The 23,319-nt window shown below is 39.5% G+C and overlaps 1 protein-coding gene across 2 annotated transcripts in view; it reads right to left on the minus strand.

Moving 5' to 3' along the window:
• Nucleotides 1-23,319, minus strand: part of RNLS (renalase, FAD dependent amine oxidase) — a 112,782-nt gene that overhangs the window by 34,860 nt on the left and 54,603 nt on the right. For both annotated transcript variants that reach the window (XM_088144422.1, XM_088144423.1), the window contains exon 5: nt 1,642-1,815. In XM_088144422.1, the coding sequence (XP_088000548.1) occupies nt 1,642-1,815 (174 nt within the window). The remainder of the gene's footprint in view (nt 1-1,641; nt 1,816-23,319) is intronic.

The following is a 23,319-nucleotide window of genomic DNA, read 5'->3' on the forward strand; positions in this document are numbered from 1 at the left end:
CAGCAATCTTCTGATATAGAGGAGGCTGAGTTACCAATGAATTTCTGTGGTTGGGGGGATAAACCTGAATCTGGGTCTCCATGATCCATGACCAACTTAATGATTACATTACATTGGTGTCACCAGCAAGCTGTCCCTACATCCCACTTAGGGAGGCTATTATGATTCAATAATTAGTTATTTAAATCCTCCATCCATTGCCTATGAAATCAGAACTACCCCCCCACGTATACCTTTGTCATTCGTTTTTATTTTATTTATCAACTGCTTTTATTCTTCTGTATAATGCAGTGATGTGGGCCTGTACCAAGTTTCCCTGTTTAGCAACTCTGATAGATGCACAGGGTGTTTCAGAGCAAAGTCTCTAAGCACTTTCTATCCCTTCTCCAGCTTAAATGGGGATAGAAGGGGAAGGGCCTAATGAAAGTTTAATGATTCAGTCAATCTGGATGTATATGTACTGCATGTAGATGGGTGTTTTCCATGGTATGCATGGCAAAATGTGTAATTCTGGACACTTAGAGCCAAATAAATGTTATTCCTTTAAGATTTGTGTCTAAAAAAACCACAGAAACCTGGAGTAGTCAATCTGAATTCCGATCTGGTGGAAGATGGACATCATCCTTTCTTTCTATGCTAGAATCATGATTCTTTTGGGACAACAGGCCTGTTGCTCCCTTATTTATTTATTTATTTATTTATTTATTTAAATTTAGAGTAATTAACACTTCTTGGGTGAGAGGGGTCCGCCCATCTCTGAAAGAGACCACTGTATAACCCCTGCTTAGGAAATCTTCATACAATCTGTTCTGGACACCTTTCTAGTTGTTTCTAACTTCCCCTTTTTGGAGAATGTAGTAGCAAAAGTGGTAGCACTGCAACTTCAGAAGACCCTAGAAAAAGCAGATTATCTGGACTGGTGGCAGTTGGGTTTCAGGCTGGGCTCAGCATGGAAACTGCACTGGTTGCACATGTAAATGATCTTTGGAGAGACTGAGACCAAGGGAGTATTATCCTTACTGTCGTCCTTGACTTCTCAGCAGCTTTCAATACCACCAGCCATCCTATCCTTCTGGACTGGGAACCGGGGGGTGGGGGGCACCATTCTTCAGTGGTTTTCCTGTTTCCTAAGGGGTCATCTTCAGTTTGGTGGGGTGGGGGGAAGAGAGATCTGCCTGGAAACCTCTACCCTGTGGGGTATCTCAGGGCATTACTATTCCCACTACTCTTTAATGAAGCTGCAGGGAGGACTCATTTGTTGGGATGGGATCAGGTATCATCAGTATGGTTTGGCTCTGAACAGGGTTGTACTCAGAAGTGGACTGCAACTTGGGGGTCCTCCTGACTCACAGCTCCTGTTCAAGGAGCAGGTCACAGCTGTGGCCAGAAAGGCTATTGCACAGCTCCATCTTCGTCACCTACTACAGCCATTCTTGGATCAAGAAGCCCTAATTGCAATAACTCATGCCAATTTATCTCCCACTTGGATTACTGTAACATGTTCCACATAGGGCTGCCCTTGAAAAGCATTCAGAAGCTACAGCAGGTACAAACCTAATTAATATTGCTGCCCCTTCCCTCCTGCCATCATTCACACTCTCCCTTCTTACTATTTTTAAAAGGAGTAATGGAAGCACTGACCTATATCACGCTTCTTATTATCAATGGAGATGAAGCATATGCACGGATTATTGGAGATGTACTGTGCCACCCAAGGGACATCAAGCTGGGTGCCAGCTTCATAAAACAGGCCCAGAGCATAGCGAGAGGAATAGCTCACAGATTCCAGCTGCTGCCTCCAACATTGGTTAATTACTGTGAAGGAAACAAAAATGAGACAATTATTTTCTCTTGGAGCATTAAGCCTGCAAATAATACTACAGTCAATCCACTTAATCCCTTTTCTAAAATAACATTTCTGTGTGTCAAGAACAGGCCATTCACATTGTTTTAACAACCTGCCCCACAAACCTAGCCTATGTTATGGCTGCACAAACATGTGTCAGAGTATTTCCTAAGCAGGAAATAAAGTGTGAAGATAATACGTGGCCATCAGAAAAAGAAAGATTAGGGAACCTCACTGAATAGTTAAGTCTGTCCTGGCAGGGGATTCTGGGCGTTGTAATTTCTAAACATCTATCAAGCCCCAGGTTGTGGAAGACTACTCTAAATGCTCACTAAATATTCCCCCATCTCACCTCAAAAGCTTTAAATTTTTTTATTATGCAAATCCTCAATTTGCAAATATATGTGCATGTGTAGAGGTTATGGGGGAGATGATTTTCTTAACATTTTCAAGAGATTTCTGGGGCAGATCTTTCAGGAGCATGGGACAGATAATTTTATCAGGTCTCCTTTTCCTGTGGCAACAGGTCTCCATAATTTAATGCATAAACAATCAAAATAAAACTGCACCAATATTTTAAAGCAGAAAAGCATACTATGGTTGAACTGAGCCTGTATGGTATAGCAGACAAGATGGTGGACTCACACTGGGGAGACCCAGGTTCATGTCCTCCCTCAGCTGTGAATGGGTGTGAATGTGAGACTGGGCTATGTAACAATGCGAGTCTAGTCTGAAGTTGCCATAACCTAAAAATGGAGCAATCACACATACTGAGAAGACAAAGGCCAGGAATCTTGTCAAAAGATCTCATCCGGAGGTAGATAAGAGGGAACCAAGTAGTTAAGGATCAAAGGAGAAATGTCATCAGAAAACAGGGGGCCAGGTGCTAAGCATATGGAACCCTCCCAATCCCATTGACAGCTACTAGACTTGTGGATCAACAAAGCAAGGGCTCAGATAAATCGCAGTTCTGAAGCCCATCTATACTTTTGGTTGTTCTGGGTCTGGATTTGGGGGTCTTCCATCCCTCTAGCTACTGCCTGGACAGCCTAGATGAGAAGAACGTGGGTAAGTGGGGATGAACATATGAGTGTGAGAGAGGGCAAAAGTACATTGTAATAATAACGTTTTGCTGCAACTTGGATCTCCGTGTATTCCACTGGAACCTGACATGCCTCAGTGTCTGGCTGAAAGTGATCTGTGTATGTTCCTAATTATTTCCTAGCTGTTGATCAGGTGTGTGTCTTGTATGCTCGAGTTGCGCCTATCTGGAAAGCCCAGATAGAGAGCAGGAGGCAGGGAAAGTAAGATCCATTTGCCTTGACAAGCTGCGTGTGCGCAAATGAGTGACCATAAGCTGAACCTGAGAATGCATTGAACAGACGCTCACTAGATAACTTTGAGCCAGTCACTCTCTCAGTCTAACCTACTTCATAGGGCTGTGGTTTTGAGGAAACATGGGACCACAACAGATGCTGTCTAGAGTTCTGGAAGGAAATCCAACGAACAGTTGAAGACACTGTGCCCTGGTGCAGGGTGGGAGACCGTGAGAAAGGCTCAAGGCTTCCAAACCAGTCTAATTTGAAAGTCAGTTTCTATGCCTTCCTCTCCTTTCCTCCCCAATCAGGAGTGAATGTTATCTTTTACTTGAGTCCAGATCCTTTTATAATTTCAAAAGAGAAAAGTTACTGAGAATCTGTAGGACCACTGAGAACTTTTTCCTTTGGGAAATAGGTTTAAGATTTGCAAACTAGAAGGCAAGGAAAAAAAATATATTTAGGACACAAGAATAGCCAATTAGCCAATATTTTTCTTCAGTTTATTCAATTGATAAAAAAACCTCTCTCCTCTAAGATGGGTATCTCACACTTTTAACATTCCAAAAAACAATGCAAGGATAGTATAATTACTCAAAATGTAAAATACTCCACTTTCAGGATGGAAGAACCCAACGTTGTCCCAGGTAAGGTAAAAAGAAACAGAAACTAATAAGTTAGCTGCATGATATTCTTACTTCTTCATATTATAAAAATAGCCTGCATAAAAATCTAAAAATAAAAAACTTACTGTGGAAAAACCTATAGCATTAGAAAAGAAAGTTCAGAACAAAAAATCACTAAGAAAAAGGAAATATAAAAAATATTTAAAAAAAGAAAAAGAAAAAAAAATCCTACAACTACGAGGACCTCCAGTGAAGGCATAACTAGACTCAGTATTCAGCTATCCCACCCCAAGGCAGAAAAACAATCCATTGTTAAATTTCATTTATTTAAAAAATGATAAAAGTAATCTTTCTACCTATGAAATTATTGAAAGGACTGATACTTCTTTTCTGTCTCTGAATACCTTTCAGATTTTATTTTCAAATATTTGGCAGCAACTTCTGGATCACAGGGATTTTCTCATACCAACCTCTAGGAGCATTAAAAAAATAAAATAAAATAACCAAAAGGAAAAAAAAGTCTTATCCCTTGCTGTCCAATGAACTTGATTAAACTTTTAATGCTAACTGAAAATCATTAATTTCTTGCCAACATAATCCAAACACATTGTTATATGAGAGAGCTCATATTGTGTTGTTCTCCTGAGGAATTCAACCCACTGAGTTAGGTCACTGACTGGATTGAGATCTTGCAGCAACTCTGTAAGCTGATTTGATTTTTAATGGATGGTTAGATCACAAAATGATTTCTCCATGAAGACCACCACAGCTGTTCATCTTGAGGAACATTTAGTATTCTGAGCTTCTTCCAATGTGAAAGACCTTGAATCTGGGTGAGTTTGTTTTGCCACATAATTAGCGTGAACTTAATCTGCCTTTTCCAAAATTTGAATTCCATTTTCATGAGGTCATTTTCTTTAATTGTCGAATTTCCTTTTGCAATGTAGCTATCTTTCAGTCAAGTACCTCAACTTTAACTATGCAGTTCAAAAGCTTTCTGTTTATAGATTGCATTACTGCAAAGTTTTCAAAACTAGAAAGTTTGTGGGGGGCACTTTTTTTTAGGAATTGCAGGTGTCAAAATAGCTGTCTAATCAGCCAAACTCTCAGCCAATCCAAGGGCCTCTCTGATTAATGCAGGTTTCCCAAACTTATCCAGCTCTTTTTAAAAGTCTTAATTAAAGATTTGCTATGCTCTGTCCAATGTGTAGCTTCTTCAGCAGGTGAGATGGAGGCGGGAGAGGACATTTCTTTCTTGCATTTATGAGACATATTCCCTCCTCCAGATTCTGAATTTAGTAGAAGATGCAGATAAAGTTTCCACTTACCAATTGCTTTTGACAACCAGTCTGATAAATATGTTTCAGCAGCCTACAGATGAAAGCCAAAAAACTACTCCTAACAATATCTCCTAACCAACATGTCTCTTGGCTGAGCATCTCCTTAGTCTCTCTGAAGGCCTGGATGCCTGCTCATTCCAGGCAAGCCAAACATCGGATATGCTCCAGCATAGGGAGCTTTAAAAGCCTACAGAGCCAACTGCTTTGTTTCCTTTATTACAATCCATTCCACGCACCCATTCCAGATGCCACAAATCAGTAAACTTTTTACCCAAATGGTGCAAAATAAGTTTATCTATGGGATCTATGAACCTTAAATTCCTCTTATGTAGAATTCTTTCAAGCAAAAAGAGTCAGAAAAAGCACAGCTCCATCCTCTGGTGATGTCACCACATCAACAGATATGCCTCCTGCAGCTCTTGAAGGTAGAAATAAAATACTTCTCCAGCCAAAAAGGTTCTTGACTAGCAACAGACGCTTCGCAGGTCCACTTGTCCGCTTTGTCCACTTTTTAATTGAAAGTGACTTAACCTGCACTTCTTCAACCAAGACATGAACTAAAACCCAGCTCTCTTTTGGTCTTTCTCTTTTCTAGGACACAGTTCTAAAAATTAAAATGCAACCAAAACAAAACAACAGCAACAAAACCTGCCCTCTTCTGCATATTAGGGAAAATGATGTCCCCAAAATGTATTAGGGTCAAGAAAAAGGCTTTTTAAAAAATGGTATCTTAGACAAAATTGGGTACAAAAGTGTGAAGGATGCATCGGAGGTATACCAACTTGCAGAAAAAAAAAGTCAGAACGAAACACACAAACCCTTAAAAAAAGGGGGAATTGGAAAAATAAGAAACTGAAAACATGTTTTCCTTATTCATGAGGAAGAACAAAGCTGGAAGTTTTTTTCCACAGTTGACTGGAAAAGGATGCTCCTTCTGAGTCACAGTGTAAGTTTATGCAGATTGTACAAATGCACAGCACAGACCTAAGACATTCAAAAAGAACCCATTTTTCAACAGAGCCGTACTGTTAAAATGTCTTTTTTAAAACAACAAATCAAATCAAATCAAATATTTATTACAATCATAGACAAGCACAGTCATTGCGATGTGTTACTGTACAGTAGTCAAGTGTGAGAGCTTGGATGAGTCTATTGTTAATGTCATCTCAGGTATGGATTTTTGTGTGAAAACACTAAGAGCTCAATTCTGTTAATGAAAACATATTTGAAAGCGGAGAATATGATTCCAGGTACTGTTTTCATATACTTTTAAGAATATGCTGTTCCCATAGATCTACTAGGCCAAACATGATTCTACTTGGGTATCTAATATAAAAATAAAATAGATCTTTGGTAAGCTGCCCTCATCTATTAGCCCCTTTCACAATACTGCATTAATCCTAGAAGCCTAATCTTACAGAACTAATGGCATAAATCATAACATAAAGGTGTACAAAGCTATCTGAATAACTGGCAGGTAGCATATAAATGCTAAACATTTTTAGTGTAAAATGTTCATCAAATTGTTTAGCATTTAATTTTTTATTTTATTTTTATTTATCTACAGCAAAAAGTCATACTGATTTCAATGGGGTTTACTCACCAGTAAGTAGATGTAAGAATTACACGTTATTTAGGAAGATGCGACTTTCCTTCCATGTACAATATATGTGAGTGAATCATGTGCATTACAACATTTTAAAAAACACACTATTATTTCTTCTTTCAACAGATTGTTTTGTTTAAGAGTTTATTTGTAGTGTCTGACTAAATTCTACTTTGGCAAAAAATCTAAAACCAGTCAATAAGATACAGATTGCCTGAACAAGCTGTAGTATTTTGAAGTTGCTGCTGATTGCTGTTTTAAGATAAAAAGGAAATTGTGGTTAAACTGTAACATAGGTATTTTTAGGGAGGGCACTGGGTTAACAGAAATCAGAAGACTATTGCTCTGGCAGATAATGAAGACTGACCCTTTTTTACTTTGACTTGAGGTTGCCAAGGCAAAATTGTAAGATGAAGGAATATGAGAAGATGTGGAACCAGTTCTGTAGCCTTGGAACATTCCAAACAACAAGGAACATCTCTTATGCCATAACTAGCAATCTGATTGTTGAAGTGGTGCCAATTAAATGTTCTTTTGGAATGAGTCCTTGGATGGGATCTGACTGATCAAGAGACTTTGGGCCAAAAAGGAATCCTTTTTCTCATCCTCCTAGCTGAACTCACTAGCGATTTTGGGAATGTAGGCCTTTTCCCTGCATTGTATGTTTGCCTACATTATCTGCAGCTATTTCTACAAGCATCTTGCTATGTTACACTTGCTCTTTGTTTGATGGCCAATACAGACTGCATTGCGGAAGCTCTTGGAAGGATGGACTCAGGGAGCACAACCAAATCACTTTTCATTCCCTCTTTGTTCTACAGTAATAACAGTAGTCCAGAATAAGGAAAAAAATGGAAAGATGGGCGACATTCTGCAACATTTTCAATAGAGTGAATTCATTATTGCATTTGTATTTGAATATATGTGGGAAAAAATCAATACATGCACAATGGTAATTAAGAAAAGAACTAAGAAAAGCAATGTTCAAGCACTTTGGAAATCCAAACTCAGAGCACTAATGACACTTCACATTTTACAGATTTTATAAATAAAAAGAACTTTCATGTAGGAAGTAACTTCACTTAGCTCATTTATCTCTTACAGTATTTCTATCATGGGATTTAAGTCATCAAATTTCCCAGGCTCCAGTGAGTTTCTTTGCTATTGTTGTTGCTGTAGCCTCCAAAACCTATGTTGGAATCTATGGACTGTTATATGTTAAGATTAAAAGCATAATAGAGGAACAATAATTGGTCACAGCATTTCAAAAAGGCATCTCTTGCATTTAATAACCACGTAAATCAATTCAGTGTGCTTGACATGCCCCAGCTAAACTAATTTCAAAATTATTGTTCCAAGTTAACATTTAGCATTTAAGTACACGGAGACTCCTTCATATTATGGTTACAACAAATATCCTGTTGTATAGGAGGCTTTCTAATTTGGAGTCTAAATCAGGCTTTCTAATCCAGTACTGAAGTGTAACTTCCAGAATTCCCAGGCAATGTAGCTAGAGGAAATTGGGAGCTGTGACAGTCCAAGATACATGGAGGATGCCAAATTGGGGATGTCAGTTGGTCTAAACAGTACCAAAAAGTTTTTAATGATTTGCTGCACAATCCTCAGAAATAAGCCCCACAGAGTTCAGTGAGACTTACTTCCAGGTAAGTCGGTGTACCTAAATTTACAATCTCAGATTTATTTATATGCCTATGTATACTGCCTCATATAGTGATTTGACAGCTTCCACCCAAAACCCAGCACATGTAAAATTAAATTAGAAACACATCACAAATAAAAACATCAACAAAAAACAGTCCAAGTCCTTGTCTGAGCAACTGCCACCAATCCTGTTGTGCCCTCTGTCCTGAAGGTGCTTTGAAAAAAGTGTTTTCACAGCCTTTCTAAAGGAAAGGAGCAATTCTGAGGGGGCTACAACTGAGAATGCCTATTTCTGGGCTCCTCCAAATAACATCTTGAGGTGAGGGTGGGGAATCCGCAGCATGCTGTTTTGGCTCATATAGATTTATCAGTAGGGTTTCAGGCTGAGTTTAGTAAGGAGATAGCATTGGTCATGCTTGTTGATGACCTGTAGCAGAGCCGGGATGATGATGGTACATCCATTCTCATGCTTGCTCTCTCAGCGCCTTTCAATACTCCTTTTGCATCCTTTTGGACCGGCTGCAGGGTGTGGGAGACAGCATTTTACAATGGTTCTCCTCCTTTTTCAGTGTCTGGTTTCAATCGATGTTGACCAGTGGGGAGAGATTACGCTCACAGACCCTCATTAGAGGGATGCTACAGGATTTGATGCTCTGTACCTTCTGTTTGACATCTACATGAAACCACTGGGTGAGGTAATTCACTGGTTTGGGGTACCATCAATATGCTGATCATACCCGGTTGTATATCTTGACTCTTGGACAGTCAAGCAATGTGGTTGAAGTCTTAACCCAGTGATTAGAAGCGATGCAGGTCTGGATTGGGAGGCACAGACTTAGGCTCAATCATTACAAGACCAATGTCTATTTGGGCCCCCCGGTTCCTGTAATGGCACGTGGGAATGATCTTGGGAGACAGGACTAAGACCCACAGCCTTGGTCTGATAAGAGGCAGCTTAGTCTGCAGGTGGGGGGAAAGCATGGGAAGCACTTCAGAAGGGACCCTCCCTAGTTTTCTGAGACTAAAAAGAGAGGAGATAGATACCTTCCCTCTTGCAAGATTCTGTTAATGTAATCTTACAATAAAGTAGGACTAGTTCATCTGTGCTTCTTGTCTGAACTACCTTGCAAGGCTGAGAGTTCCAGAGATACTCCACTGTTAAACCTCAGAGGGTGGCACTTCCCCATTTGAGACTTGTGTGCAATCTGGAGGCCTGCTTGGACTCTCAGCTCCTGCTCAATTAGCTGGTGGCAGCTATGGCCAAGAGGGCCTTTCCACAGGTACATCTGGTCCAGCAGTTTCACCCTTTCCTGGACCAGGAGACCCTTCAGATAGTCCTTCATGCTCTAGTCACTTTATGATTGGATTTCTGCAGTGTGGTCTACATAGGGCTGCCATTGAAGACCATCCAGAAGCTACAGCTGGTCCAGAATGCAGCAGCAAGGGCAGTGATGGGGGTGCCGTGTTTTACTTGTGGGATCCCGCTTCTTTGTGATCTGCGCTGTTTGCCATTTAGCTTCTGGGTGCAATTCAAGGTGCTGGTTATCACCTTTAAGGCCCTTCAAGGCCTAAGGCCTGGCATTCTCAGGGACTGCCTATCTCCAACAGGCTGGGTGTGCTTCAGGTCCTGTCAATTAAAGAATGTCATCTTATGTGACCCAGGAAGCATGCCTACTCTGTTGCAATTCCTGCCCTCTAGAGTGATCTCTCCCCAGAGATTCCTGCGGTTCCCATCTGTATGTCATTCAGGAAATTGTTGAACACCTCATTGTTTTCCCAAGTAGGCTGATTGTGGAGCCCTCCTTTTATTTTGTTTGTTTTGGTATTTTGCTCTTCTGGTTGGCTGTACTTTTATATGTTGGATTTTTAGTTGTAAGCCACCCGGAGTCATTTAGGAGTTGGATGGCCAAACAAACAAACAAGGCAGATTCTACCTGGAGCAGATGGTCCCAAAGGTACAGAGAACCAAAGCTATAAATGGTTTAAGAGATCATGACCAGGACCTTAACTGCAGCATTCAACGCTAACTGGGGGGGTGGGGGGTGGGGCAAAGCAGCTCCCACAGTATCCGTGTTATTCTGTTACACTGGCTTGTACCAGCCATCAGGTAGCCAGATGCATTTTGACACCAGTGGTAGCCTTCAAATTGCCTTCCAAATTGCCTTGACAGCCAGCCCATCTAAAGTGAATTGCAGTAATCCAAATCTGTCACTAATTTGGCCCATAGGAACTGATTTAAGAATAAGTAATTTCAAAGTATTGCAACTGCTCCTTTATTATTCCCTCAGGTTAAAAGTTTGTTTTTTAAGACAAAAATGTCAAAATGGAGGAAATGGAAAGATTCTAAATGGCTACATTCTTTTCCGCTGATATATCCATTTAACACTGTCCATTTAACAGAATGACCCTTTCTGTTAAAAATCATCTTTAGAAATTTTTCTGAAAACCAAATTCACCGTATTGGAGACTGCCTTGTTATTAAAAGTATGACTGAATCTGAAAACACAGTCTGACAATTCCTACGAAATAGCTCCCCTTTGAAAGCAGGGGCATTTTGAAATAAGTGGTGACAGTGTTCCACTGTGACAGGCATTAATCCTATAGATTTATGTTTGAGATCTTGAATTATACAAAATTACACATTACATCCAATGCTGATGAAATCAGTATGTAAGGAAACCGTCCCTTCCTTTGTGGGAATTTTCAAGCAAAGAATCAGAAGCTGCTTATTAAGACACTATCTGTGAAGAGGTTCTAAGAAAATAGTCTTTCAGGATAAAGAAAAAGGCCATTTGACAGTCATTAAGAGGGTTTTTTTTAATGGTGCTGTGAAATGGGGCTGGCTCAGTGCCATTTTATAGGCCATTTCCAGCTGCAGACCATCTGACTATTTTTTAACTTACGTAGGAGGCTGTAAAAGGTTATGGGAAAGACACGGTCCCTTAAGCCACACTTCCTTATCATGTCTTCAGATTGTAAAGGGTAGCACTGCAGATAAATTCAGCAAAGCTTGCACAATAATGGAAATAAAAATAGCAACAATATAAATGAATCCAATGTATTGAATTTTTATAACAGCAAAACAGTTATCCCACAAGACCACACAGTTTGAAAACATTATAACCATTGTCTATTAACAATCAGCTTTTCTCAATCACTGTCATAAAGAATGGTGGCCTATAAAGCTTATTGCCTAAAATCTATGATACGTGAAAGCTTTGCAAAAAGCAGATTTATGGAGGGATACAAACAAAGGAGAGGAAAAGAATAAAACAGAATTATGTTATGTGTTTTAAGAGGTATCATTCCAACTTACTGGTTGCACATATCAATCCAATCAACTGACAAGTATAAACATGTAAGCAGTTATTCATATGCTCCCTTAAAACATCTAAACCAAAGCACGCTTTTGTGTCAAATTAGCCAGCTGATATCCCAATCCTGAAAATGTCACCATGACACAAATTATTTTCATTTCATGGATATGGCTTTGGTAATGCAGTTTTCATTGGAAAAAAGTTAGGTATATCCTGTGAAAGCTGTAGTAGGAGACCTATAAAGTTTCATCCACCACTTTACAATCAATTTCCCTAAGCATGACAGCAAAAGCCCAGAAAAAATAAATTCAAACAATTTAGATTTAAGACTAATCAGAAAAATATTCCTAATTCAACTCAATGACCCCACTCAAACATACAGTACAGTGGTACCTCTAGTTACAAACTTAATCCGTTCCGTGACTCTGGTTGCAACTCGAGTTGGTCTCAAGTCAAGGTAAAGTTTCCCATAAGGTTCAATGTAAATCCGGTTAATCCGTTCCGCCCTCCGAATTTGGTCGCACCACGAGGCAAATTTCCCCATAAGGTTCAATGTAAATACGGCTAATCCGCCCTCCGAATTTGCAACTCGAGTTGGTCTCAAGTCGAGGTAAAGTTTCCCATAAGGTTCAATGTAAATCCGGTTAATCCGTTCCGCCCTCCAAATTTGGTCGCACCACAAGGTAAATTTCCCCCATAAGGTTCAATGTAAATACGGCTAAACAGTTCTGAAACATATGCATTTTATTTTTAAACCTCAAAAACCTTCCAAATGCCACAAAAACCTTCCAAATGCCACAAAACACACCACAAGCCTCACCAAACGTCTCCTTGCTACTGCGATCTCGCCCACAGGAAGCCACAACCGCGTGGCAGCAGGGAAAATGGCCACGTATCCTGTTCGTAAGTAGAGGCGAGTTTGTAAGTAGAGGCAAATTTTTGGGGCCCAGAGCTGGTCGTATCTCTAAAAATTCGTAAGTAGGGGCGTTCGTAAGTAGAGGTACCACTGTATTTTGCTATGGAGTGTGAAGAAATGGCACTTCAACGGAGCTTGACATCTTCAAACATGCAGTCGTGTGAAAAAGAAAGTACACACATGACATATTACACCATGTCATCATTTATTTTACAAAAACAAAGCCAAAATGGAGAAGCCATGTGTGAAAAACTAAGTACACCTTATGATTCAATAGCTTGTAGAACCACCTTTAGCAGCAATAACTTGAAGTCATGGTTTCCTGTATGACTTTATCAGTCTCTCACATCATTATGGAGGAATTTTGGCCCACTCTTCTTTACAACATTGCTTCAGTTCATGGAGATTTGCGGGCATTTGTTTATGCACAGCTCTCTTGAGGTCCCGCCACAGCATTTCAATCGGGTTGAGGTCTGGACTTTGACTGGGCCATTGCAACGCCTTGATTCTTTTCCTTTTCAGCCATTCTGTTGTAGATTTGCTGGTGTGCTTGGGATCATTGTCCTGTTGCATGAGCCAATGTTGGCCAAGCTTTAGCTGTCAGACAGATGCCCTCACATTTGACTCTAGAATACTTTGGTATACAGAGGAGTTCATGGTTGACTCAATGACTGCAAGGTGCCCAGGTCCTGTGGCTGCAAAACAAGCCCAAATCATCATCCTTCCACCACTGTGCTTGATGGTTGGTATGAGATATATGTGCTGATATGCTGTGTCTGGTTTTTGCCAAACGTGGCGCTGTGCATTATGGCCAAACATCTCCACTTTGGTCTTGTCTGTCCAAAGGACCTTGTTCCAGAAGTCTTGTGATTTGTTCAGATGTAACTTTGCAAACCTAAGCCGTGCTGCCATGTTCTTTTTAGAGAGAAGAGGCCATCTCCTGGCAACCCTTCCTAACATACCACACTTGTTCAGTCTTTTTCTAATTGTACTGTCATGTACTTTAACATTTAAGATGCTAACTGAGGCCTGTAGAGTCTGAAATGTAACTCTTGGATTTTTTGCAATTTCTCTGAGCATTGCACAGTCTGACCTTGGGGTGAATTTGCTGGGACGTCCACTCTTGGGAAGATTGGCAACTGTCTTGAATGTTTTCCACTTGTGAATAATCTTCCTCACTGTACAATGATGGACTTTTAAATTGTTTGGAAATGGCCTTATAACCCTTCCCAGATTGATGGGCAGCAACAATTGTTTCTCTAAGATCATTGCTGATGTCTTTACTCTTTAGCATTGTGTTAACACACACCTCAATGCTCAAGACCAGGAAACTCCTACAACTTCGGCTTTTATAGAGGTAGTCATACTTGCTGATGACCAACTGAACAAGGGCATTTGATTAGCAGCACCTGGCTGCTACTTACCTCTTCATACCTATGGAAGCAGTAAGGGTGTACTTAGTTTTTCGCACATGGCTTCTCCATTTTGGCTTTCTGTAAAATAAATGATGACATGGTGTAATATGTCATGTGTTGTTCATCTGAGGTTGTATTTACCTACTTTTGAGAACTGCTAAGGACCAGATGATTTTTATTATGTCCTGATACGTAAAACCATAGAACTCAAAGAGGGTGTACTTTCTTTTTCACATGACTGTAGTTAATGATTAACAGGCTATTTCAAATGCTGGAATACAATTTGCAGACCCATCCTCCATTTCCCAAAGGGTTCCTCAATATGATAATTCAGAGGTCCTTCCCCAAAAGGATAATTGGGATCTATGTGTTACACACGTTCCCAGGTTCGGTTTATGATCACTCACTCATGCACACTCAGCCTGTTGGGGCACGCAGATCTTGTAGCCCCCCTTGCTTTCTACCTGGGTTTTCCAGATAGGGGCAGCTAGAGCAGATGAGACACACAGTTCTGGTCAACCACTGGAAAATAATTAAGAACACATGCAAATCACTTTCAACTGAACACTGAGACAGTCAGGTTCTTCTGGAATACATGGAGACCTAACAAATTTAAAGTGGCAGCAAAACCTTACTGATTACAAGCACATTTGCTCTCTCTCTCTCTCGCACATACATGCTCATCCCCCCTTACCCACATCCTTCTCAGCTAGGCTGTCCAGGCACTAGGTAGAGGGATGGAAGCTGCCAAACCCAAATCCAGGATGACTCAAAGAGTGGGTGGGCTTCAGGACCCCTTTTATCCTCAAAAGTCCTTGCTTTGTTTATTCACAAGTCTGGTAGCTGTTGATGGAACTGGGGGTGGGTGTTCTGTATGCTCAGCACCCAAGCTTCATTGTCTGCTTCTGGTGACATTTCTCCTTTGATTCTTAATGACTTGTTTCCTTCTCATCAACCTCTTGTCTGACAAGATTCCTGGTCTTTGTTCACTCTGCCTATGTGCTTGCTTCATTTTTAGCTCAACTCTGGCCTTAATTTTAATGTTTTCATAATCTGTCCACTAGTGATCAAATTTTAGCCTTTTTCAATAATCAAATTTTAGCCTATGCCTTTTAGCCTTTAAAAGTTAGTAAACTGTTCTGTAGTATGAAAAAGTTCAAAATCTTCAGTAAATAAACAGAACATTGAATACTATATCTAAACAGTATTATCTACATAAATCACCATATATAACTCTTCCCACAAGAAAATCTTACTATAATCTTGAAGAACTAGGAGATCACAGCTAGCAGAGCAGCATGAAAAGACTTTTTAGTATGTCTCCAAAGATACAGTGACTTAACAGTTAATGAACTGGCCTAGTAAAATTGATGCTGTGAGATCAAGCTTAGCTCATGAGAAAAGTACAGTGAAACCTCAGGTTAATAGAACCACTTTAAAATACTTCGGATATAACAAACCAAGTATCTGTTTGGACATCCCACTTGAAATAGTGAACATGACTGCTGTACGGAGGTATCAGTGATACAGTGGTATAGTGAAACTTCAATTTGTCTGACTATCCTGTTCTGCAATTTTCATTTGAAATTCAGGAGAATAAAGGATTCTCTCTGCCCAGCAGAGAGATGGGCAATGTTTAAGGGTCAGGGTCCACATCTTGGCCTCCAGATTTTCTAGAGGGTTGCAAGAAGCCATCCAATAATGTGGTGGTATCAGTGAAAAGGGTGGGGTCAGTGGTGCTATGCCTTTTTTGAGTGGGGGTTAAGAATGGCAATGGAAACAGAAGGCTCCCATTCTAATCCTTGCAAAACATTTGGCAACATAATTGTAAAATTTCAATGATTTGGGGCCACGTTTGAAGTTCTTGGAAACTTTAAGGATAGGAACGGGAGTGACTTGCCTCTCAGAGATCTCCTATTCTGGTCCCCACCCTAATTTCTGAATTAAAGATAAAAAAAAATCATGCCATCAAAATTCAGCCATTTTGGTTAGGGACCACCTGTGGCCTAGAAGTTGTGTACTGATTTTTTTTTTTTTTTTGCATTTCAATAATTCAAAAGAAGAGTTTACTTGGATGATGATAATCAACTTTTGAAGATATTAATTTCTTTTCTCTGTAGATCTGTTTTCCTACAGTGCTGAGGGCATTCATCATATGAATTTGCTATTAGGAATAATATTTACTTTGGATTTTTAGTATTAACAGTTCATATTTAAATAGCAACCTCAGTTTTTCCCAAGGTGCATGAAAGTTGTATCTGGTTCTGTACACTTTGAAAACAAAGTAATTTCCTATGGAATGATTTAATTATGAATGTCATTATCTGCTTCTGCGGTCATAAGCTAGCAAACAGTATAAGGTATTTCAATAGTCTTTCTTTTATGGACCTATTAAATAAGCTGAAATCCCTCAGTAACTTTTGCATTTGGAATGTCTCACCAAAGTTTTGAATTGTACCTTGAAATGTGGCATGCTAGACAATGAACCTTCTCATGGTAGAGGACATACATGCAGAAGCCTATTGCTTATATAATCTCAAGGTCAAAGCACTTTACAAATAACTTTTGCATACAGCATAGTATGCCTCAAGCAGCTGGGGTGAACAATGAAATGAGAGTATTTACTTTCTTCAAAGATGACACTATTTATTAAAAGCCTTTCAAGGCATACAAAAGAAAACTTGTACTTCCTAGAAGGCTCTTCCCTTTCCATGAACAAAGTCATGGTTAGCCATCTGGATTGATTCATTTATCTCCTCTATATCTGGGATGTATATAAAAAAATCTCTTGGTTTAAAAGAAGGGTTAGCATGCTTGCAAATTAACTCAGGCATCAAATCTCTCAGAAATGGCAATTAAGGCCCCCTATGTAAACTTCTGCACACACAATGGAGAAATGTGATCTACTGTCATATACATCATGCTTTCTTCCCCTATAACATCTGAACTGGTATTTTTGAGTATTCAGATGCAGTCCTCTTCCTCAGCAGTTTAGGGGAAGACTGAAGCTTAAATTAGTGCTTATATTAATGATTTAAAAGATAGACATCTGTAACATACTAAACTAAATTGTTGTGGGCAACAAGCTTTCATTTTCATTAGAAGAGTTCTTTGGAAGAGATGGGGATAATGGATTGAAGTTACAGGAAACAGGCTTCCAATGCAACATTAGAAAAAAACTTCCTAAAAATAAGACCAGTTGAACAGTGGAACCAATTACCCAGAGAAGTGGTGAGTTTCTCATCCCTCAAACCAGGAGAGATTTGAGGCAAATAAAGGAAGCACTTCATCACGCGGTACAAAGTTGAAATTATGGAATTTCCTATCAGCAAATTGGAAGAATTTAAAATACATGCACACGCATATATGCACACGGACCTCCCACCCCCATTGAACTGACATTATTAGCAAACACATGCTTATTCAACAGCTATTAATCATGATGGCCAAACAATGCCTTTGGTATTAACAGCAGTATGTCTTAGAATATCACTCACATGACTGGGAGGGAGCAATTGCACACCACTCATGTCTTGGTTGAACACTGAGGAAAGAGAACATAGGAGAGGTTCTTGGACTTTTGTTATGTTCTTATCTTTCCAGATTAATCACCTGGTCTAGAGTAAAAGCGCTGGTTTATTAAAAAGACAACCTCCTACCTCACCAATAAATTTCAGAAAGTATTGCTGGAATAGTGCTTTTCTTCCTTGTAGAAGTTCTCTTCTAGATTTCTACATGGAACCCTCTTATCTCCCACATCTTTCATAGCTATGTAGAACTGCTGGAAGAAATTTATTCATGTTTTGGAACATGCTGTCACGAATATGCTGATGACACCCAGATTGACTTTTAATTTCCATCTAAACCAGATGTGATACATCATGGAGAGACTGGCACAGCTCTAATGGTTTTTGAAGGCTGAGAAATATATCACCATGTGCAACACCCCCCCCCACTTGTATTTATCATTGGTTCAGTTATACCACTGGTACTGCCACAGATCTCATAAAGTATCATTAGTAGAACACAGAAATGAAGAAATTTTAACCAGTGCCCTAGTATCTCCAGCAAAAAGAAAAATCATTCTCACTCACAGAGGGGTTTTTTTTGGGGGGGGGTGCTCTTGAATGGAATAAAAGACAGTACAGTAGAACTTCACATGTGAAACCAACCAGGGCATAAAAATAATCTGACCCAACTTAGCCTTCTGGGATCTCTCCTGGAGAAAATAATTTAAAAAACCAACAGTACAAAGAGTTCATGTCTACTCCCACTTGAGTCCTCAAGTGAGTCAGCAAAACCACATCAAAACACTATTGGAAGCAGCTGATGGGCTGAACAACACAAAATACATAATATAAGCATAAAACAGTTTTCTTCATTTCAACACATGTGCTGTCAATGTGTTCAGCTTTTTTTGGTCATGCCCTCTTTCTTGCTTTTAAAGAGATTCTAACAAATTATACTACTTAGCGATATTATCTTCTTGAGATGCTCCATTTTTTTGCCTCTATATTCTCATAAACTACCCTGCAAAGACTGGTTGTTTTACTGCAATTTTTGCCCCTTTATTTTTATTTCCTCTAGCATGTTTCCTGTGTAAGAGGATAATTTGATGTCCTAAAAATCTTACATTCTTAATATCCAAGATGGATAGTTCTACTGTCATTGATTCTGCCTTCCTTGTGTCTTCCCTAGTTGGCATTCCAATTCAAAGCAATTTAATTTTTTCTTGGTTTCATAAAATACCTATGGGAGGTTGGGGAGGATTTCCCCCCCCCCCCCTTAGCCTGCTTCATTTTGGGATAATAGAGCTCCTTCTTCCTCCAATTCTTCATTATGCATCTGGTGAAGTGCATTGTTTTCCATGTGGTAGGTCATCCCACAATAACATTTCTGGAGCATCATAGCATTCCTTGTCTTCAGAAAGAGACTGTGGCAAGTAGTGCCTTCTCCTGGGCCACAGCTGGGCGAATTCAGCTTCTAACTATGTTCTTCATCCAGAGGCAGTCATAAAAGGAAATGCCTTCTTGAAATCCTAAGCAGTCAAGATAATCCCTGCTTTCTTTCTTTTCAAAAGAACCCCTTATGTACATATGTATAATTAATTCATGGTTATCACTTTTGAATAATCAAGACAGCCAATGAAGTGTCCAACTTACATAAAAGCAGCATTGAAAACACTGAGTTGCTGTTCTCGCCAGGATAATAGTTATAAGATTGAAACCTGTAGCAGGAAGTTGAACAGGAAAATGATGACCTTTAAGATCTTTTTGGGACTAGACTAAAGCGCACATCATCTATTACCAGATTCATCCCTATTCTCATTTTAGAGACTAAGTTATCTGTGGTTTTGGTTCAGTCACCAGACTTTATTCCAGTTCCACCTCTACAGTATTCAATGTGTTTCACAGGGAAAACAAATATAAAAACTCTAATTAAAAAAGTAAAATATGAATTTAAAGTAACAGATGAAAGAATAATTCCTGATGGCAGAAGATTAAAGACATCTCCTAAAGAAGTATCAACAATTTTTTTGGAAACGTTACAGGATCACTACTTTCAACTTTCTCAGACTCAAGATCTAAGCAACCCTAACTCCTTATTTCACTTTTTGTACTGGATATTAGTCTACTTTTTGCTGTCCCTAGCCTTATTCTCCCACAGGCTTCCTCTTTCCACTTCTTTTTTCCTCTGTTCCTTCTTTTTTCTCTTAAAGAGCTTTAGAAAGGAAATACTAGGGAGATGATCTATCGCATCAGTGTGAGAAATCTGTGGCCTGTACCTACTTACTTACCCTCTGAGACTCCTTTGAACCAGCTATTCAGTTTCAGTAATATGGTTGCCAAAACTGATGGTTGCCTATAATTCTGAGATGGAAATATGAAAATGCAGCATAACTCCTAAAACTGGCTTAATAAATTACATTAAGCTCCTGCACAGACTAAAACAAAACTTCATGAAGTCTTCCATGTGCCTCAGCCTCCTTGATTTTGTAGAATTTCAACCCTTAGTTTGCTCCAATGTTGAATGCAGGCCCTGGTTATCAAAAGATTGCCTATCCCTATACTAGATTAAAGACTAGCACATTGGGAAACATTCTTGAGATCGTTGAGCATAAAATCCTAAGGCAGAAAATTACTATAACAGTTTCATGAGTATGAGTTTTACTCTTACCCCTGAGACCCAGATTTGTTCTTTCCACAGCTGTGTTCAACTGGATAGAGTTCAGCCCAAATTTTTACAAATGCTTTTCTCAGAGGCAAATTGAGTCCCTAATGCAGTTTTATGCTTACAAACCAGTCTGATTAAGGTAGAGGCTAGGGCTTGGATTTCAAAGATCAAGTTAATGCCTGCAATTGTACTTCCTTCTTGAAGGCTTAACCCCTTTAATATTACATGACACTTTCTGCAGTAAATCCTGCACGCTGAAGAGCAAGCTGAAGAGACATTATCATCTGGTGGTCTGTCCTTCATTTTCTTCTCTCTTTGGGGTACAATGATGCTCTTTCTACTGTCAAACCAAGAAAACCATGTGTATGTACACATTGTAGAACCTGACAAATCTATCCTAGAGCGTGAATGTAAACTTTGGTCCTTATTTTTCTTGTAGTTGAATACTTAACCTATAGTTGTGCTCTCATTAAATCTGAACTGCTAAGTGTTGGGAAGATACACAAGAAAATGCTGCAGCCCCCTTCCAACCAGCCTTATGGGAATAGTTATAGATGGAGAAGTTATTTGGTAACTTTGTCCAGACGTGGTTAAAACAATTTAGTGAACAATGCTCTTTCATCAAAACAGCCACCAGAGTGGAATGTCGTTTCATGAAGAAGGAATATATATTCTATCAGATGTGCTGGGAACATGGTCTTGCACTTAAGTTGTAACAATAATTGTTCTGATGGCTAAATTTATTCATAATAATTCTGTTCAGGCATTGATCCAGCAACTCCCTGCTCTTTCTTCACCAACTATGGCTTTCATCCTTGAAAGTTCCCTGCAGTGGCACTTCCTTTGTCTTTTCTGGCTGAGAAGCATGTAAAGCAGGAGTTACAGGTCGTATAAGAAGTGTTATAGAACTGGATCAAGCCAACCTTGCATACAAAAACAGCAGCACACATGAAATCGTAACCTGAACTCTCATTACTTGTAGGAGATGAGGTCTGATTGGCCAGTAAGCACCTTTCACTACAGGAATTAAGTCCATAGTTCATTAAGCCCTTTACCGTCACTGTCCAGATCAGTGGCTTTCATGTTCCATTATTGTTGCCCTGGAGCTATCCAGTTTTGCATAGATCTCTGCTGTTTCCTGAAGTGCCTGCACAACCAGATGATCAATAACCAGTCTTTTTTTCCCTGCCAGAAATAAGTATACAAGAAAAAAATGAGGTAGTTAAGATTCTAGACCCCTACCATGTATGAGACAAATTCCGATGCTTAGTAGATTAGAAAGTGTATGGGCAGAGAGATTGGTCCTTGTAAAATGCCTCAGATGTGCCTGTTCCTTGTTTGGTTCAACACTTTCACCCTACTTATCCAGCTCTTGACATGAAGAAAGGTGGGAACTGTTGGCAAAGAAAGTGATGGCATAGCTTCCAGGGAGAGCTCAAGAATGAAAAGCCAGCAGAGACCTTGGAGACTGATAGGAGTTAGAAACCTAGGCCCACAAGGAAGTGGCCTGTGCTCCCAGCGTCCTTTCAGTTATGGTAATAGCTTGTTGAGAGCCAGAAGATTGGAAGACACATGAGACAGCAAGGGAAGGTTTCTTGGTAGTAATAATCACTGTTACTCCCAAATAAGCTATAAATCTGAATTAATCCAATGCAATCAAGCTGGTATAGGGCAGAGGCTTGAAGCTTGGGATCTAAAATCAACCAGTTGAAGATGATTCAGTGATCAAAACAATTTTCTTACCTTTCCATGACCAGCTGCCTGGATCCTTGCCTTGATTCCTAGAACTGACTACATCTACCCAGATCTTGTTTGAACCTTGACTTTCCTCTTCCCTTGAGTGTGAAACAATTTGACAAGCTCTGTGGATTCTTGAACTGTTTATAGACCCTGCTTCTGTTTTATTCCTTGACTGGAATAAAGTGTTTTAGCTACAAGGAAAATTTAGCAAGTGCTAAGCACAGGCCAAGCACACATAACATTCTGTGGGAGCAGGATAATATTCATGAATATGAGGCCACAGTGAACTGCTGTGGCAGAATGTAGAGGTACAGTCAATTCTCATATAGCACAAGTCCACGCAACATGAATTTACTCACACATGATGGATAAACAGGGGAACAATATCTGTATAGTATGAAGTGTGTTCGCTTATGCATGACTTTCCCAAGTTGTTTTGTGCTAACAAGAAAGGGCAAGTAAATGTGGCAAGCATTACCCAGTTAAATCCAATGGCTTACTGCTTTGTTAATTGCCCACTCAAGTAATTTGCTACACATTACTACTTTGTTAGTGTCTATTGCAACTCTTGTTTTTTTGGTGTTATTACTGCTTAAGTGTACTTTCCCCCCTCCTGCCCAAATGAGTAAATTAATTAAAAAGAATGTGTTGAAGAAGTGAGCTGGTGATAAAATTTCACGAGAGAGAGGAAAAAAAAGCTTTATCAATTGAGCAGAAATGTTTGAAATTCTCAAGCGTTTTGAAAGAAACAAAGGAGCATGGGATATCATGCGTGCTACTGGGCTAAATGAGGTGGCGCTTCAGACAATCAGAATAAATGTTGAAAAAATAAAAGGCACATTTTTAGCAAGAATGAGTCAACGTGCTACAGAGTGTATTGGAAAAAGAACTGGAAGAGATGGAACATCTATTATGAGTTTGGACTGAAGAGCAGATGAAGAAGAGATCAGGGGCAAGTTTTATCGTGATATCATGATCATTTTTTGGAGGTCTTCATATATTGCTAACACTTCCTCTTATCATGATAAAAGAGGAAGTGTTAGCAATATATGAAGACCTCCAAAAAAGAAAAAGAAAAAGCTGAAAATCTTGAAGAAGTGCCTCCCTCAAGTGTGTAGATACTTTATTAGGATTATTTATTCTGCCTAGTAATGTTTTGGTTACAAATTTGTTTTCATTCTTGAGTTGGCTGACCCCAGCCCTGTTTTTCCCATAAGCCTGATTTCTCATATTGCACGATTTTGCATAGCATGAGGATTCCTGGAAACAGAACTATTATGCTGTATGAGAACTGACTACTGTATATTTTTGTTCCCTGTTCCTGTGTTTCTGTGAAAGCAAGATTTCTAGAGGGCTAGGTC

Source organism: Python bivittatus, unplaced genomic scaffold, assembly GCF_059951505.1.
Source record: "Python bivittatus isolate LINGU-HERP-01145 unplaced genomic scaffold, Pbiv_v1 ctg000400_np1212, whole genome shotgun sequence".
Taxonomy (NCBI): Eukaryota; Metazoa; Chordata; class Lepidosauria; order Squamata; family Pythonidae; genus Python; species Python bivittatus.